Source organism: Phoenix dactylifera, chromosome 17 (genome assembly GCF_051530095.1).
Source record: "Phoenix dactylifera cultivar Ajwa chromosome 17, Ajwa_hap1_PhDact_Kaust_v1.1, whole genome shotgun sequence".
Lineage (NCBI taxonomy): Eukaryota > Viridiplantae > Streptophyta > Magnoliopsida > Arecales > Arecaceae > Phoenix > Phoenix dactylifera.
In genome coordinates, this window is record NC_143206.1 from 17314470 (window position 1) to 17334034 (window position 19565).

The window sequence follows — 19565 nt, forward strand, 5'->3', positions numbered from 1 at the left end:
ATGCAGTCCCAACGGATCATAGGGATAAAAAAAAAAAAAAAAACTTTTATGATTTGTTTTCTATTTTCATATTGATTCAATGTTCTTTTAGCCTGAGTTTCACTCATAGGTACCATTTTTGCTTCACAACATTTAGATCCGAATTGGTGACCCCGTAGCACGCTAGATCACGCATGTTTATATAAAAGCAACGCAAACTAGATGACTTCGTATATAGCTAATTATTCCAAAAGTGCACTATAGGTTGGAGAGAGAGCGCTACTTAGAGTGCTTCATAACTCTTTTTTTTTTTTAAGATTTGGTATTAGAACTATATGAGTCATTTGTTTTAAAAAATATATATTTTTTTAATTTTTTCTTGCAAATAGATAGCAAGATCAACGGGCTAGAAAAATGACCATATGAGTTGTGAGAGGCGAGAAAGGCTCCTCAGAGGATCTACGGTTATAGCTGAGCGAGAAAATCATCATCTTGAGAAAACGTTCAGACTCGGCGAAATTTGATGAATTTTCAAATAATTATGGACTAACGGGCCAACAAGTCCGATTTCTATAATATATTATTGTAACAAAGCTTAAAATATTTTTTTTTGAAAATCTCTAAAATAAAGCTAATTTTAGAAAACTAAAAATTTTCTGAAAAAACTAAAATAATTTTTTAAAAATTTTATTAAATATTTTTTATCTAAAAATATTTTTATAGGAACAGAAAACACTTTTTAGCTTTTCAAAAACTCCCCAAATAAAGCCTAATGGCCATATGATTTTTGGACGCGCTCCCACTTTCAGGTGGAATGGAGGCCTGAGTGGGGCCCACTTAATGGGCGTGATCATGGGGTAGGGATTACGAAATCGAGGGTCATGATGTCTGCAGCACAGTTGGATGGACTTTCCATGTCCTAGTCTTCGGGAGTTGTTGGGGGGTGATCCCGCGAGCTGGACTTCTGCCTAACAGTGTTAGATTTCTGTCTCATCCCTGGATTTGCTCCTCCTCTGAACCCTGGACCTCGAACACGTTGCTTGACTTCTGAATATATCAAATCTATATGAGATTTACTGTATGAATGTTAAAAATAATAATAATAATAATAATATGATAAAGATGAGAGAGGATAGGTGGACTCCAATTTCCATAACAATCTAAGGTTGTGGAAGATTCAAACTCCAATTTAATATATCCGTGAGAGACTACAGTAAGCCTAGGTTAGATTGCGAGGAAATGATACCCCATTGACGACATGATTCAAGTCATGAAATAATTGTAATTTAATATTGATAGTGATATGGTTTCAAATAGAAATAGATGTCCCATGAAAAGGATCTCATGCGATGCTAGTAAAATAAAAAAGTCTGGAAAGTAGTCCGAAGAGCTGAAAGGGACTAGGAAAGTATCGCAATGGAATAATGATATATAGTGAAGCTTGGAAAGTAGGAGAAGTTAACTATATTAAAATGATTTAAGTTATATGATTGCTAATTTTACAATAAAAGAAGAATTCATGATTTTATTCGTAAACAGAGTGGTGGACATAATGACAAAGAACACTAATCAAACTCAGTTTTGTTACCAAGACTAGCGACATTATCTAAAAATTGAGTTTGGGTGATCCAATCACCAGTTTTTTTTTTTTTTTTTTTTTGATGCAAAGTTGCAAGGTACAATATATGTCCCAACGCATAAAAAGATGGAGTGATTGAATCCAACTGATAAACAATGACCAAGTAATAAAATCTATCATCTAGAATATTTCAAAAAATTAAAGACAGAGAGCAATTAAATGTCCATCAAGAGCTCACAAACAAAGTGAAATAGACCTCATTGACTCTTAAATACACCCACATGATTGCAAGGTTAGCTAGATTAAGGTTCAAAAGTTCCAACGCTTGGTAAAAATTGGTTTGCAAGAACCATGATCCAAGTAAAACAGGAAGTCACCCCCAAGAATCCTCAACAGGCTCCAATTAAAACTGTGCCGAGCTAAGCACGAAGAATGATTAGGGGGATGAATCAAAGAAATAAATATCTGATGCCTCCACCAAAAAAAAGGTCTAGCAAATCAGAATCTGTCAAAGCTAAAAATCTTAAAATGTTCTATAACCGCTGTTGTGGTTCAAATTTGGCCCGAGGGTGACCACGTTGGAGGAGTCGAGGGAGCCACCGGTGGTTGGAAGAAGAAGACGGGGGCCACCTCCTGCGCAGCAGCGACTGCGGACCTGTACAAAGTCTCACCGGTATTTTCAGTGAGGACCTTTCAACGATCAAATTAAAGTGGGGTAAACTTGGTCCAGCTAAAAGTCCCTTAGAAGTTATCCGACCGGACTATTTATAGTCCCGGTGGAGAGGCCCAGATGACAGAGGCATTGTCCGCCCTCATCATGAGAGGGGGGTGGCTCTGAGTCAAATGGCGTGCAACTGGGCCGGTGGCGTGTGGCACCGTCTGTTCTTGAGAACAGTAAGATGTTGGCAGTCGTAACAGGGTATGGTCGGAGTAGTCATGGTGTTATTCTTTGACTGTCGAGGGCCAGCTATCGAAGCGTAGCGCGGTAGCATTGCAATGTACCACGTAAGAGGGCGTGGGCGCATACATGGGTGCGGCTGTTGGCGAGTTCGAATCTATCGAGAGGTCATATTATGTGTTTGGCGAGGTCGGCTAGACGAGTACCAAGGATAGCTCGGCTCCTTAAATTCCGATGTGTGACTAATAAATTTTATTTTTACCATAAATGAAAATGATAGGTGGAGGAGTGAGAAAGAATAGCAATTTAGAATGGTCTGACACCATAATTTAGCAAATCCTTTTTCTTAGCAGAATTCGATCCAACATGCAGAAAAATGATGGTCAGATATGTCTTGTTTGGATTATGGATCCAATGCGAAGATTTCAACTGTGAAGACAAAGCAATCAAGTTCTGGTAGAATATTAACCAGAAGACACACGGCAGTGGTTGATCTGACCGGACACTATAGATGAAAAAAAATGAGTCCAATATAGAGCAAGCGACACGGGTGAAAATTGGAATCTTATAAATTTTGTTAAACCTAGAACTTTCTGGTAGCCACCAGTACTGCTCAAATTACAAATTCAACAAATACTCTATCAAGTCATGCTGGTGGCAATATGAATACATTAATGATTTAATGGTGAGGATGCAAACTTCTTACTTGACAAAGGGAACTGCCTATATAGAAGTTAATCATCATGTTATAAGCACTCTTGGAGTTCTAATAGCGGAGTTAATCATCATGTTACGAGGAGAACAAGAGTCAGAGAGGAGGTGTTGTATGCATTAACTGGTATTTTTTGGATTCCTTAGTTCAATATAAATACCTAAAACCTTCTCGACGAATAACCGATGTTGAACTAAACACGTGTCTACACGGGTGCTCATAGTAGTAGGGCCACAATAGTGGTACATATAATGCAATATAAGAATGCAGAGGCATAGAGCATACCTAAGATGACACATAATATGCAGAGAACCTGTCACAAATCTCATGGTTCATTCAACTGGGAAAACTTCTTAAAAAAGTCACAGGGGCCTCATCAACAGCATGCATGCTGACGTGATTGCTGACTGCTGAGGCTCTTGCTGCAATGAGAGTCTACTGGAAGAATGCCCACTTCAGGAGTTAGGCTCTTGGGATAACTCCTCATTAATGAATTCTCGAGGCAACTTTAAGTGATTTCATGTTTGAGCTGGCTTGCCATGGCCTTATGAAAAAAAAGGAAAAAAAGAAAGAAAAAGAAAAGAAATCATCTAAATGTGAGAAACATGTCACATAAATTGATGTGGTCCAGCTTCCATAATAGCGTTGCTTGACTGCTGACTTTAAGATGTGAACTTACCATATCTGCATCCATTTGTTTTATTGTCACCATTAGATTCCAGCAGTCAGAATCAGGGCACAGCTTCTCAGGGACGATCATGGGAGCAATATGGAACATTCAAACGTCTCACGATCGCGAAGGTGGTGTTGTCCCATCGGTGATCGATCTTGTCGAAGACTTCTTGGGGTTTTTATTCGTTAATTAAGACGAACTACAAAGCCTCTGTTATATATGCTCTACAAGGCTCTGTTGCTGAGCTGCGCAGAGGAATATTTAAACGTAACAACGTCATGGCTCTCGCTCTGCGATTGAGAACGAAAGCTTTATGCTAGAAATACATAAACGATAATTGACGTATTTATTTCTTAATAAATATATTTATAAAAGTTATAATCAATATATTTATTAATATACCAAAAATATACTAAAAATTATTAATAAAAAAATTAATATATTATAATTAATTTAAAAATATTTATTAACTCATATAAATATATTTCACTATTGGAAATGGTCCATGTTGATAGGGGTTATGTAAGTGACCTATAAATAGCTATCAAATGGACTAAACAAAAAAAAAACTATTATAAATTGAATCATTTATTTAAGGTATCGTTGGAAATGTGATAATATTTCTATATAAGATTACCTCTAATCAAACATAACAATCATTTTCAAATGCCATTTTTGGAGTATTTTTTTCTATCAACCAAATATGGTAAATTTTATTTTCTCCCTCAATCATTTTTTTAGCTAAAATATTCCAAGAAATTATCAGATTATTCTATAATCTGACTTATTCTGACCAAATGAACCGAAGTGGTGCACCGAAGTAGTTGATTTAGAATGAAATTCATAAGTCCTTTGAAACAAAAAAAGGAAAAGATCTTTTCTATCAGCAATATGATTTTTTTCTAATAAATCAAGGCAACTTTTATTGACAACCATAAGTAGACTAAAATTAATATATGGTAACCATTAAGACACCTCCATCATCACAATTCGGTTCAAACAGTAGGGTGACTGAAAAAATGTAAGTTCACACTATGAATTAAGCAAAGCTAGATTATGTCCTCAAAAATGGCCTTATCCTTCGAAAAAAATAATAAAAAATTATAGATATCAAATTCGGCTTTAATAAATATGACGCCTTAAGAAGATACATTGATGGAGTTGAGGCCATAAGAATAAGTTTTAGCATATTCGGTGTCTACGACATGCTAGTGAAGCAGTGATAATTATGGCAAGCTGAGATTCCATGTTTATATATATCATAAAGCAATTAATTTTAATCTTTTATGTTTAAACTAATTAAATATGTCCATCTATAGTGAGAAGAATTGAACACATTTACGAAGTTGTAATGGGATATTTTGGACAATTACAAGGACCATCAAAACTACAAATTGTTTACTTTTAGGGATACCTAGGGCCACTAAAACTAAAAAAGTGCATGGGAAAAAAAAAAGCCAAACGAATCCTTAATTTGAATCGAATAATATGCACCATATCAACCAACTTGTCTTATTAAAACTAGGTATACCATAAAAAATTATATTCTATACCATATGCACTATGTCAAAAAAAGATTGTTGTGTATCTCATCTCATTCATCAATCATTTGTCTTGATGGTTGATTTATCAAAAGGAGCATCCATGATTGATATGGTGTATCTCTGCATTTCATATAGTGTAGGATATAATTTGTCCGCTTCATGGCCACCTTGGGCATAGTTTCTTCAGGTTTTATAGTGCGGTATATATATATATATATATATATGTATGTGTGTGTGTGTGTAATGGTTTGCCTTGTAAGGTAGCTGTTTCCGAAACGAGTTGGTTTTCTCCCTCGTCTGCCGTGGCCGTGCATGTCGAGCGCGCCCCCAGAAATCTCTCGCCTCGCCGTTCCTCCGCCCCAGAACACACTCGTTCTCGAGCCCGTATCGCCGACGGAAGAAAAATAAAACACACACTAAAAAAAGGAAAACCCTCCTTCGGTACTTCTTCCTTTCCACCGTTTCTTTTTTATCAGTCTTCGATTCTTTGTATACTTCGGTGCGCTTTTTCGTTTCTTTACCTCATTGTAATCGTCGTGAAAGTCTTGAATTCGTCTGTTTTTTCTTTTCTATTTTTGGAGTTTGGGTTGTAGTTTTTCCAGACATCAGAGAGTGACCATGATCACTCTAATGCAATTATCTTCTGGGTATTGTTTCTTGAAGTTTGTTTCCTTTTTTGCTTAGTTTTTTTGGGGTTTCATGTGTTTCAGCATGGTAATACAGTGCAATTATTTTTTTTTTTTGCCCCTCTGGAGTTCTTGATGAGTAATATACGCTTGTTAGGAATTGGTTTTCTGATGTTGGATGATGTGATTTTATTTACTTCTTCTGGATCTGCTATTATGCTTCTTTAGGCTTTGCTTATGTTGTCATTGTTTTCCCTTCTTTACAATTAATTTAAATGGTAATTTGACTTCAAGTTTTTGATGAGAAGATTTGCTCTAATATACACACACATATTTCTTTGCAATTTAAGGTGGAAGGGAAGTAGGAATTACTTAGATATATCAGTTTCTAACTGAATTCAAGATGTACCATGGTAAAGGAGATGAAATGGTTTCTTTCCCATCATTATGGTGGAGTTTGAGGAAGGAAGGCTTCTTGAGGCTTTATATGGTTATGCATTTGCCTTTACCTGTTTAAAGGCTCTATTTGGACGTGGGAGGCTAAGGAAAAGGAATTTTTATGTCTATTTTGATCTTTAGAAGCTGATTAAGAATTTCCTTGTTTCTTAGCCTGTTGTTAGCTAGGGATATTAACTAGCAAATAATCTGTATAATTAAAAATGACAGAGGATAAAGGCAAGAATATATCACTATCATACTATTCTAGATTCTTGTCCACTTCCTCGATACCCAGTCTATCAAACTTTGTATTTCGAATTAGGGTTTAATGGCAAACGTTTTCTCAAGTAATGATTTAATTCAAGTACTAGATGGTGGGTATGCGGTAGGAAAATAAGCCTAATTTGTTTTAGGGAAGTCTAAAATTGAGTGGTATTGGGTGACGGGATCCTTTCAGAATAATCTGATGGGGAGGTTAAGGGTTTTGTATTTCTCTTCCTGTCATGGTGTTATGGATTTGGCCATCTCTACTTTTTTTGTACCTCCTGTCATCTTCCTGTTGGTGAGTGGGGTATAATCCCTTTCGCATATGCCTTTGTTCCCACCTATATATCCCTACAGATGTCACCTTGCTTTTCAAAAGGGTGTTATAATCAAAACTGATAAGAAGCATTTGATGCATTTTATGTATTCGAGGTGGGTAGCTACTGCTCATGCATTGGTAAATGGAAACAAGGCTTTCCCTTGACCTCATCACACTGATCTTAAGGAATATATCCATTCTATTTTATTTTTCATCGTACTCATCCTTCTGTGCATGATAGTCTCTGGGACAGATCATGCATCAGCTCATCATAATTTCCTTATGGTTCACTTATTAATATAAGCATATAAAGATCTGTTCCCTGAAATCGAAGTGGATATAATACAGTTATGTGCTTGAAATCTAAGTGCTTTACATTTAAACAGAAGTTCGTATGGTCAGCTTCTAGTTTACCACTGCTTGATGCTCATGAGAACCATCAGATCAGTCACTGAAGCATGAACACTAAATTACTGTGTTGGGCCTGTTTTTGAGCCATTAACATGCTGTTTTTGTTGCATTTGTTCTGTTTGTCACTTTGATTGCAACAATATAGATTTTTTTTGAGCAAAATGGTGGGAACACCAAACATTTCATTGAACTAATGAAATGAAGAAACAGGCATAGGATCCAGTTTAGAAGCCAAACCCAGCGTCAAATCTATAGAATTTCATAGCCGTTCACGCTCCCATTTAAGCTCCTGATTCCAATGTAAAACTTATTATCAAGAGCTGGACCATTAGAGACTTTGTATGCATGAATTGAGTTTGCTTTTTTTGAAATTGAAAGGCAGGAAAACCTCAGAGATCTTTCTGATGCTTTCAAACTTTGAATAGAAATTTGGATGGAGTAACCTGGTGCACAAGGTCTAGGTAGTTGATTTGTTCCAGAGTTTTTTTTAATTTTTCCATATTCTATAAGTTAACTGGAATATATGTCTCCTACTCTGTCTTGCTGGAGAGTCAAAATTGAACTTGAAATCTCTTCATCTGCTTTGAAGTTAATATTTGGACTCAATTCTGAGACTGACTTTGCATTTCCTGTGGAATAGGATAAATGATGGAGTTACCTCCCTTTGTGATATGGGTGGAGTTAGATGCAATTATAGCATGTGTAATGACATTTCTGTTTTCAGGTGGGTCCATCAGTCACTTGTTTAGTACTTGGGCAAGGAAGGCATTTCCCAAGCATGCTATGGACTAATTTAGATGAGAAAAATAGCTCAACAGGATTCTGTTAGGTGAATTCAGCTTTGAGCGATGCAAATCAGTTTCGTTTTTCACCCTCTTTATGGAAACATAGTATGTTTGTTAAGAAGCTCTGTCATTTTTGAGGTTCTGACTGACAATTTATAATTTGAAACCTGTTTACACTCCAGTGCTGCTTTTTTGTTGAAAGAAAGTTTCTCCTGTCATTCATGATATATGTCGATGCTTATTTTCGCCGATGCTCTATCTCTTGTTGCAGAATGCTCATTTTTCCACATTATTTGCTAGCAATAAAATGATATATGATTTGATGTATCCTTATAGAAGAAGATATGGTTCTACTCTTTTTAGCACTGACTGTTGTAGTGCTTTATCTCATATGAATTCAGATGGAAACATCAAATTCCCAGACAGCTCAGATCATTGAAGTAAATGTGGACATGCCTGTGGAGGTGTCTGGCCTATGCGGGAACAAGATTTGTGGAGGTGCTGCTTGTGTTTTCTCTGATTCTAAAACCAGTTCAAAAGATGCCAAAGAGAGATCTGCATCCATGAGGAAGCTTCTAGTTGCTGTTGTGCTCTGCATCATATTTATGAGTGTAGAAGTTGCTGGAGGCATTAAAGCTAACAGCCTTGCAATCTTAACTGATGCTGCTCATCTCCTTTCTGATATTGCATCTTTTGCTATATCCTTGTTCTCACTCTGGGTTTCAGGATGGGAGGCAACACCACAGCAGTCATACGGTTTCTTTCGAATAGAGATGCTTGGAGCGCTGGTTTCTATTCAGCTGATCTGGCTTTTATCTGGCATACTAGTTTATGAAGCCATGGCAAGAATTATTTATGACAATGGAGAGGTCCATGGCTTCCTAATGTTTGCTGTTGCAGCCTTTGGTTTGTTGGTTAACATTGTCATGGCTGTTGTGCTGGGCCATGATCATGGCCATGCTGGGGACAGTCGTGGTCATGGTGGACACAGTCACGGTCAAGGTGCATCCGACCATGATCACTCTCACCATGACGATGACCACGACCACGACCATTCACATGGTGCAGAGCATAGTCATGGCCGTGGCATTAGCATCCCAACTCATCACCATTATTCAAAGCAGGAAGTACTCGAGGACGAGCATGAACCACTACATAAGCACTCTGAGGACTCCCAGGATCAGAATTCTGGTTTCGAGGGAACTAGGGAGAAGAAGAAGAAGAAGAAGCAAAGGAACATAAATGTGCACAGTGCTTATCTGCATGTGCTTGGAGACTCCATTCAAAGCATTGGAGTGATGATAGGAGGGGCTATCATATGGTACGAGCCTGAATGGAAGATCATCGATCTGATATGTACGCTCATCTTCTCTGTTGTAGTGCTGTTGACTACGATCAAGATGCTAGGGAACATCCTGGAGGTCCTCATGGAGAGCACCCCCCGAGAGATTGATGCAACGAGGATTGAGAAGGGGCTGTGCAAGATGGATGGTGTGGTTGCCATCCACGAGCTGCACATATGGGCCATCACCATGGGAAAGGTCCTGTTAGCTTGCCATGTAACAATCACACCAGAGGCAGACGCTGATCGCATACTCGATGAGGCGACAGGATATATCAGGAGGGAGTGTAGCATCAGTCATGTCACCATTCAGATAGAGCGCCTGTAGATTTGTTTTTGCTGAGAGGTATAAACCAAGGGCGTTGGAATGGCAAGAAATTTATATACTATTAGCAGTCTTTTAACTCAGTTGTCTACTTTCTCCTTCAATAGCCAAATTTCTAATATACATTATGCAATAAACTTTAATGATGGTGGAGTGCACTTATACCAACGTCATTAGCACGTATTGCATATTAAATAAAAAAAAAGCACGTTATATGAGTCAGTATTATTGGGGTCAATGTTAATTACAATAATTTCTGTAGCAAGGATTGTGCTCTTCATTCTCCATGTAGATGGTGATATTAATCAAGTTGGTACTAATGATGGAAGTTTCTACTCTATCATCAAAATTCATTATATAAAATTTTGGCTATTGAAATTTTGTATTTATTATAATTTAATATGTCTATGTAATATATTTTAAAAATAATTAAAAAAATCATATCTTACGTATTGTACGGGCTGAAAATAATAACACCTATGTTTAATGCTCAGAGTTTCTTTGTTAAGATTCTTTTGATGCAGATTTTTTTTTTTTTTTTTTGAATGCTAGTTTTAATGTTTAGGGTTCCTGCTCGGCTGTAATTAAAATTAATTATTTGATGTACAATCAATATACATTTATTTATTTTTTTATTTATTATAATTTATCAAAATGTTATATTATAATTTAAATATAATTAAAAAAAATAGAAGCTGGTGCATCTCATATTTATTATTGCGAAGTACAAAGTGCCACGTATTAATTGACTTAACAGTCTTTAGATAAAGTTGAAGCTTTTTTTTTTTCCCAATTGACAGAGTCTGACTAAACACGTGCCCGAGGCTGTTGACGTGTAAACTAGAGTCTCATCGAATCTAGCGAGAAATTGGAGCCCGCTGTCCCGGTCGCGGAAAACGTAGGATAGAGCTGGGCATCGCAGCCTCCCGCATCCTCAAACTCTGTGCCTCGTCCAGCCCCACCGTTTCTTAAATCCTTCCACGAGCCTCTCTCTCCCGCTTCTCCTCCTCCTCCTCCAATCTAACCAAGGCCCAAGTGAGATCTTGATCTTCGATCCATCCTCCGAGCTCCAGTCATGGCCACCTCTACTCCAAACCAAGGTTTGGCGTTCTTTAATGTCATATGACGTATTCCTCTGTTCATCCCGCGATGCCTAGGCCTTCATTTTGATTTTACTTGTGACTTTGATCCGATGCTGTAAATAATTTAGTCGGCAGGTACAGATCGTTTAATAGGGAAATGGAAGTTCCATCTTTGATGTATTTAGAAACAGTGTGATTTATGAGAGTTTTGTACTTTAGAATTATAGGAGTACGTTACTTAATTGGGGGAAAGTGGTCTTTGTCGAAGGAGACGAGCTTAATGGGTTTTTGAGAAGGAAAAAACATATAAAAGAATCGATTTTTATCGAAGACAAAGTTTCTTCACGTGGGAAAGATCGTCGCAATGATATGATGAAAAAACAGCGACAACTTGTTGCTTTTCAAGTCAAAGCAAAACTAAATGGATTTGAGGAACCGTTTGTATTCTTGTGTCCTGGTTTATCAAGAACTAAGATGGATTTCACCAAAACATTGGTAAAGATGATTGATAAGAAAAGGAGAATTCTTGGTGGAACACTTTTTGGGATGTGGTGTTACTTTTCTTGCATCAGCATGGCATTATCTAGGCTCGTACGTGATATCAAAATGTAAGTTTTGTCCACCCAGCCAATGTCCTGCTGATGCAAAAGTCATGCCACATCAGCTGTCTTACTGAAATTGTCCCGTTATAAAGAAATCCTGTTATAGCATTCCTCACCCTATTATAAAGAAATCCAGGGGCAAGTTAAAGGGAAAGTCCTGTGGTGAAAGTCGGAAGCAGGACTGCAAGTGTTCTTGTTTGAGGTTTATTAATGGAAGGCTCAAACTGATTATGAAAGGATTGCATTGGCACTAGGTATCTTGGTTTTCTGAGAATTGCTTGATTTCTTTCGATAAAAGCGAAATAGGTGATTGAGTAGTGTCTACTAATTAACATTCAAAGGAATGCTATAGAGTTGGCAGTTATACTTGTTAGAGAGGGGACAAGAAAGAGAAAATAGTAGACACATCTCCACCGCAAATATATATGTGTGCCTTTTCAAATTTGAGGAAATTGCCCTTTCATTGTTTATCTAAATTCAATTTAACTTTAATTAGCTCACCTCTCCTATCAAAGAGACAACTTCTTATAAATTTATTCTCGAGATACAAGCAAATCTGACAAGCTGCTTGATGCACATGGTTATCCTGTGTGCAAACGTCAAGTGATTCCTGTGTGTGGTCATGAACATGACCTTTTCAATCTTTTGACAGAAAATGTTATAACATCATGCATGCTACATCATGTTAGATTTTAGAACATTATAGCTAGCTGTATGTGATTACTTTGTTTGGTATCACTATGTTTCTTCTTATGGAAAAGTCAAATCCATGGTGCTCAATTTGGCGGTAGAGCTATGATATTGTTGCATGATATAAATATTTGAATGATCAAGCGACTGATCCATGTATAATCAGTCAAATGAAGAGTTTTTTCACTCACACATCAGGTAGTTGTTCGAAGGAAGTTACGAGTTCACGTATTGGATTGCCAGCACTAGACATCTCTGCTGCATTTCCTCAGGCAACACCTGCATCAATTTTTCCTCCATCAGGTAATATTTGTAATTATCAATAGCTTACACTAATTACTGACAATTAAGATCTGCCCCATCATCAGCGCAAAACAATTGATATATGGGCTTTCGCATGACTCTCATTCTGCTGTTCAGTATTTCTTTGTGAATCCTACATGAAAGTTAAGTCCTATTGCTTAAGACGCTCCCATGAAATTCAAAGTGCATTTCATGGTCAAGTTCAAAAGTTGAAACTTTTTTGTGAATATCTTTACCCTATGAAATGGTAGGCATAGGGGCTTGTTTTGTGTAGGTGTTGTTACCTAGAATATTGGCTGCCTCGCATCTAGCAATGTTTCGGACTATTGATGAAGATTCCGTGAGATTTAATAATGCATCAATATTGACAATTGCATGCAGGGGTCCATTGTGTTATTTAGCTGATCCATTAAAAAGGGCCTGTCTGGATTCTGTTATATATTTGTACAAACTCTTATCTGTATGTAAGAAATGCAATTTGAGCCTTCAACTCATTTGAGAGGGATGGAGGGGGAATTGAAGGAGGCTGCATAACCTGCACCACCAAGATTCTCAAATTACTGGAGATCACCTTCAGAAAAGAACAAGTTATCCTATATATGTATATCGTTGGAGAGTCCAAATTAAATACCATACTATGACCTGTCATGAACATCCTATTTTGGTCGGAATAAAGCCCTATTAAATTGGGCGAAATGTTTGTTGTTATTGGACCTGAAACAGATTGAATCTATTAAAAAAATCTCCCCCCTCCCCTTTGCCCCCCTCTGCCCCCCACCCTTTCTTATTTAACTTCATGATAACATATTGAATTTTCATTGTCATTTGCAGCATCAGATTATTACCAATTTGATGATCTGTTAAGCCCTGAAGTAAAGGCTTTGCAAAGAAAAGTCCGAGAGGTCATGGAAAAAGAAGTAGCTCCCATAATAGCGCCGGTAGTTGTTTTCTTTTCATGCGTTTTTTTTTTCTAAATACCAAATGCTTTTTGCTTTGGACACCATTCATCATAACTTATATGCTGGAGATATTTCAATTTCTAATGTTTTCTTCCTTCATCAAGGCTATTGTTTTCACACAATCTACATAAGTGCCTATGCACACGGATTTGAATGTCATCCATACAACCTGCTTTTCTGAATCTAGATGTAGTAATTCATGGTAGTATTAGGATACAGAATTTTTGTTGTTTCTGTAAATTAATCTGCTCAAACACATGCATTGTTTGAAATATAATTATAGCACGGTTCAATCTTTTTGAAACTCCTTTATTTAGCCTATGAACTTTCAAGAACAGTTCCAAAAGTGATTCTATTAGGTTATTCAATCTGTAAATAACTGAAAGCACCTCATTGAAGGAATTCCCATTATCTCAAATATCATAGCCATTCCCATGGAAAATCTGGAAAAAAGAAAAAAATATCCAGCACTCTGAACTACCTCAAGCTGTCAGTGCGTCAAATGTTAACTGTCATTTCAATAACCTTGGTGCTTCAAACATCAAACAGGAAAAAGATTGTGATATAGTGTTTTGCAAGATCACTGAATTCAGCTTGTAGACATGTAGTGATGCATCAACAATCATATTTTGCTGACGCTGATTGCTTTTTTTCCTTCCTCATCCAACTAAGGTGGTCGACAGGTTGTGAACATAATTTTCTTGTGAACATAATTTTCTTGTAAACATTCAGTTAGTCCATGAGTTACGAAAATTATAATGATATCTTCTAGAAGAGCTTAAAAGATCAGTAGGAGACTAAGAATGATACTGATGACTACTATGAAAAGATGCTACCAAGTGTAGTTGAGAATTCTTGAATTGGGTGCAACTGGTTGTGTACTTGTGTGTTTAAATTCTTTTGACATGTATTATTTCGCTTAGTTTAGTTTTATCTTGTATCTTGTAAAGAAGGGTATTTCACTCTGTTAAGTTATATCATGAGGGTTTTCTACTTTATATGTAAAACTTATGTAATGCTTTTTTTTTTCCAGCTATGCATAATAAGCCCAGACATAAGTTATGTAGTCTTGGCATTCTTCTTCCTACACCTAACATTTGCCTTCCTTTTCACTTCATTAGCACTTTGCTTAGTTTATTGAATGGAGCTCTTGATGTATTATGCATATTAAAGTAACCATATTTGCCGCTTTGACACCTCTATGCAAGCTTCAGTTTCAGGTGATGTAGACTAGATCAACTGTGAGTGCTAGTTTATTTTTGTTGTTTGCTATATTAGTATTTCTTCGTTATTTGTTTATCTCAATATCTAAGCTCCTCAATGTAAGACAACTGTTTCTGGAGTTGGTGCTTCCATATATGTGATTGGCACAAACTTTGTTCCTTAGTATTGGGAGAAGGCAGAGTTTCCTTTTCATGTAATTCCTAAGCTTGCTACCTTGAGTGTTGCTGGAGGAACTATAAAGGTACTGTTCCATATTCATCCTTGACTGAGGCTTAAAACTGTGCAAAGAGGCATTTTAGACATTGTTCTCAACAGGGCTATGGATGCCCGGGGCTCTCTATTACTGGAAGTGCTATTGCTACAGCAGAAATTGCCAGAGTAGATGCAAGCTGTTCCACCTTTATTTTGGCACATTCTTCCTTGGCCATGCTTACAATTGGTAAAAATTCCAGTTGATATGTCCAGATTTTATGGCCACTTGTTAGTTTCATGAGAATGCTGAGGAACAGATTTTTGAAAACTGAGTTTTTTCTTTGCATATCTTGTTCTTTTTTGTCAAGAATAGCACTGTGTGGGTCAGAGGCACAAAAACAGAAATACTTACCATCATTAGCTCAGTTGCATACTGTTGCTTGCTGGGTAAGTGCAAAATACATATTTGATATGTTCAGTGAGAATCAGTATGGTTTTTCATTAATCAAGTTATATATCACAGGCTTTGACTGAGCCAGACTATGGAAGTGATGCAAGCTCTTTGAGAACCATGGCAACAAAGGTTTGATACTTAAGTATTATATTGATTAGTTATACCATCTTATACCACATACGATCGTTTACTAAATACTTGCAAATTGCTGTCGTTCCTTATGAGCTCAGTTTCAATTGCCTAGTATTTATGGTATGTCAAATATTGTGGTGGAACAGGTTGCAGGAGGTTGGATAATAGATGGCCAAAAGCGTTGGATAGCAAACAGTACTTTTGCTGATGTGTTAGTTGTTTTTGCTAGAAACACAAGCACAAACCAGATAAATGGGTAAATTGTACTGTACTTTCTTAATTGTATGTGAGTGCATTTGCAGTGAAATAATGGAGCTTTTGAATTAGTGCTTGCGCAAAAAAAAATTTGGAGTGCAAACTCATTATCCTGGTATTAAGGAACTGAAACACTTTGAGACGCCAGATTTATTGCAGTGAAATGCTTCCATCTTTTTTTTATTGCTTCCAGGTTCATTGTGAAGAAAGATGCCCCTGGATTGAGGACCACAAAAATTGAGAATAAAATTGGCATGAGGATTGTTCAGAATTGTGATATTCTCTTTAAGAAAGTTTTTGTTCCTGATGAAGACAGGTTGCCAGGTGTTAATTCTTTCCAGGATACAAACAAGGTACTGGTCCATGATTTATCTTTTGGCTTGTTTTGGTTGATCAATAAATGGTATAGAGGAGTAAGAATAGACTGAATATCTTAACACCTCTCAGAAAATATGGTCCTAAATCGTGTGGAATGGAGGAAAAGGATTCATGTAGCCAGCCCCAACTAGTTTGGGGATAACGCTTAGTTGAGTTGAGTTGAGCATTATGATTTAACTCATACCTGAATTGAAAATAAATTCTTGTTCTTCGTAGACTTGTTAAAAAAAAAAAACTATTTGCTTCTCCTTCATTACTCATTATTATTTTTACATATAAATGAGGCCTTATTCAGAACTTTCAGGTAATAGGTAGTAAGCTTTGATGCCTGAGTTGATCGAAGCAGCAGATTTGCCTTTTGTAACAAATCTGGGTGGAGTTGAGTTCTTTGCCAGCTCTTCTCCAATTTCATGGAGTGAGATTTGGTAGTCATAGGATAGGCTTCAAGACAAACTGGATTCTGCTATCAACATTAAACCAAATATGAATGAGTTTTGCATGATGACTGATCAGAATCTGCTCTGACATACCAGTATTCTTGTTTTCACTTTTTATCAAAATGATCAAATGATTTGCACTCTAAGAAGGTGAATTTCATATCTACAAAAAAGGGGCACGAGCTACCGAATATATATCGCAGAAAATCAAGAATTTTAGTAGGTGATGTATTTTATGATTTGGAGCTGGTCAACATCAATGTTGTCTGTGCTGAAATTGCTTATCCCCACCTTTTCCTTACATAACATTTTCTCTTGCTCTCCATGTATGTCACCCTTGTGCTCCTTTTTATATGCTATTTTGACCCAGAAATAGCAATTGCACTTTCAATATGAATACATAATTTTCACGATGTGGAGCACTTATATTTCTGCCTGCTTGAAGCAGGTCCTTGCTGTTTCTCGTGTTATAGTTGCATGGCAACCTATTGGCATATCAATGGGTGTATTTGACATGTGCCACAGGTATAACAAATTCAATTGATATCTGCAAATCTTATATGCATGTTCTAAGAGATCAGATGGCATAGGTACCTAAAGGAGAGGAAGCAATTCGGAGTTCCATTGGCGGCATTTCAGATTAACCAAGAGAAGCTTGTGCGCATGCTAGGTAATATTCAAGCAATGCTTCTCATAGGTTGGCGCTTATGCAAATTGTACGAATCTGGAAAGATGACTCCAGGTCATGCTAGCTTGGGAAAAGTTGCGTATGATCAAGGCACTTCTTTTTGGTTGTCATTTTGTTAATAGAACCAATTTCCATAGCAATCAGTCACTGCAATCATGCACTTTTGTTCTTCAGGCATGGACTTCCTTGAAGGCAAGGGAGACTGTCTCTCTTGGTCGAGAATTACTTGGTGGCAATGGAATCTTGACTGATTTTCTAGTGGCAAAGGTACAGCAGATTCTTGTCTATAGTTTTCTTTTTTTCCCCTCCAATTCTGAATCTTATGTCATCACTGGTTTGCACCAATTAATATAGCTTCTACTTTCGATATCTGCATGTTCAGGGAAATTAAGTGCATGAAATCCCTTAAGTTGAAGGAGTAATCTGGGAAAATTTTGAAAGAATATATACAGCTTTCTGAATATCATGAAACCTTTTTAACATTATATAAACTTATCCGTAATGCCTTTTAATCCTGTTATCCCCTTATCCTAGGATGACACATACTTTTTGGGAAAAAAATATATTCTAAATTAGATATAATCATCTATATATTTTTTTTCTTCTGAGGAATGTAATTTTTTAATTGCAAAAATTTCATAACCAGTAAGTCTTGTCCCATATACATAAACATCTTAATGATTTTTGCTCTCCATTCGCTCCTACGAATTATTGGCATTCCATTTTAATCAACACGTGCAACTCCTTTTGTTGCCACAATAATCCTCATCTTCCTTCTTCCAATGTCTACCGGGAGATAAAACTTCTGGGATTGAAATCCAAATTATGGACTGACAGTTTGTGTTCAACATTTGCTGTCTAGAAATTGTTCTTTCATCAACACTATGGCGAAGGTGCATGATATCTGAAGTTTGAACGTTGTCTAATTCCTATAATTTTGTGATTTCAGGCATTCTGTGATATGGAGCCCGTTTTCTCATATGAAGGCACCTATGATATCAACAGTTTGGTGACAGCTAGAGAAATCACAGGGATTGCAAGCTTCAAACCTGCTGTGTTGGGAAAGGCAAGTCGCCTTTAATTTCAGTGGCATAAGCGCATGCAAGCCTTAATTTCAGTTAAAATCCTGCGATCGGAGCATACGGGGCATGGACCATAGAATTGATGATGGCTACTGAAAGACTCTAAGTGCAACTGGGTTCAACAACAACAGGATAGTGTTGCGTGAAGAAGATCAGCCCAAAATCTATGTTATGTTAGAATTTATTGTATCAATGGGTTATTCTGATGGGATAAAGACCAGCTTATTTTCATTCTCGGTCACATATCGTTGTAATAGTTTAAGACTGCATAATATTTGGCTATGAAATGTAAATAAAGCTCAAAATGGACAGCACGGAATTGTAATCCCCCCGTTATACGGTGGACAAGAAATGGACATGGATGTTATGGAATACTAAACAACATAAATATCCAGAATATACGATTTGGCAGCATAACCATTCACGAGCACCAGCACAGCTTATCAAGCCATTTGCCCCGAGGAATGGGAAAGGCTGCAAAAGTTTGAGCCAGGTATGCAAGCTGGGATAGCAAATCCGTGTTCCAAATTTTTCCGTTAAGCCATAAATCTAAAACCTTTGGATGAGCTGCCTTATCCCAGTTGGCTTCAAAAAGATCATCAACGAGTGAAATGGAATTACCGTTCCCCGACGTCGAGATAAATTGTCTGGAGAAGTACTCCAGGTCATGGCAAATGGATCTCCAGATAGGCGAGCACCTTCCACACTTGCTAAGAATAGGTGGCCAGCTAGTTTATGTACCACATTTGGCGCGAACCGTCCCACTTCAGAAGTCTGGTTGTAGGAGCGCTCTTCCTGATGCGGAGAACATTAACCTCGGTATTGCTTGAAGTGTGGTATCTTGTGGGAGATTTGGCTACGGTTATTGGATGGGTTCGGCGGAGCGCTAGCAGTATGGGCGAGTGCCACTCCTTGATTCGAGACATTTGAGCCATAGTTTGTGGTGAGATGGCCTTTCAGGCTAAGCACATCTATAGAGAAGTAAACGAGGCTACAGATTGAGTGGTCCATACGTGGCCAACCACTATGGAGACACTCTTTGGGTTGGAGAGAGGGAGTTGTCTGGTGCGCTTCGAGATATTTTGTCTTTTGACCTTTTTGGATGTATCCGTACTAGATATGAATCATTCGTTTCAGCCAAAATAAAAATAAAAATAAAAATAATAATAATAACAATAATGTGGTACCTCGG

The 19565-nt window shown here is 37.2% G+C and overlaps 2 protein-coding genes across 3 annotated transcripts; both read left to right on the forward strand.

The window, feature by feature from the left end:
• The first annotated feature begins 5623 nt into the window (after positions 1 to 5623).
• Positions 5624 to 10041, forward strand: LOC103706737 (metal tolerance protein 1-like). The gene is made up of 2 exons (XM_039133020.3): positions 5624 to 5826; positions 8630 to 10041. The coding sequence occupies exon 2, from the start codon at positions 8630 to 8632 to the stop codon at positions 9896 to 9898; it is 1269 nt and encodes a 422-aa protein (XP_038988948.3). The 5' UTR covers positions 5624 to 5826; the 3' UTR covers positions 9899 to 10041.
• Positions 10042 to 10757: 716 nt separating this feature from the next.
• LOC103706693 (acyl-coenzyme A oxidase 4, peroxisomal-like) lies at positions 10758 to 18692 on the forward strand. 2 transcript variants are annotated; one of them, XM_008790894.5, is made up of 13 exons: positions 10758 to 10995; positions 12468 to 12572; positions 13404 to 13510; positions 14919 to 14996; positions 15071 to 15194; positions 15321 to 15394; positions 15471 to 15530; positions 15680 to 15789; positions 15982 to 16141; positions 17052 to 17128; positions 17194 to 17365; positions 17466 to 17558; positions 18241 to 18692. In XM_008790894.5, exons 1-13 carry the CDS (start codon positions 10971 to 10973, stop codon positions 18370 to 18372), a joined length of 1317 nt encoding a protein of 438 aa, XP_008789116.4. In that variant the 5' UTR covers positions 10758 to 10970; the 3' UTR covers positions 18373 to 18692. The 2 variants fall into 2 exon arrangements, with proteins under 2 accessions (XP_008789116.4, XP_026660309.4); XM_026804508.4 differs by having other exon boundaries at positions 10766 to 10995; positions 17194 to 17273.
• The last annotated feature ends 873 nt before the right edge of the window (positions 18693 to 19565 follow it).

Bases quoted from the DNA above. Each gene is read 5' to 3' on its own strand.
- LOC103706737 (XM_039133020.3), top strand. From the start codon at position 8,630: ATGGAAACATCAAATTCCCAGACAGCTCAGATCATTGAAGTAAATGTG.
- LOC103706693 (XM_008790894.5), top strand. From the start codon at position 10,971: ATGGCCACCTCTACTCCAAACCAAG. The intron at 14,997-15,070 runs GTACTGTTCCAT...TGTTCTCAACAG, and splicing joins TTGCTGGAGGAACTATAAAG to GGCTATGGATGCCCGGGGCT. The intron at 17,366-17,465 runs GTTGCGTATGAT...TTTGTTCTTCAG, and splicing joins GTCATGCTAGCTTGGGAAAA to GCATGGACTTCCTTGAAGGC.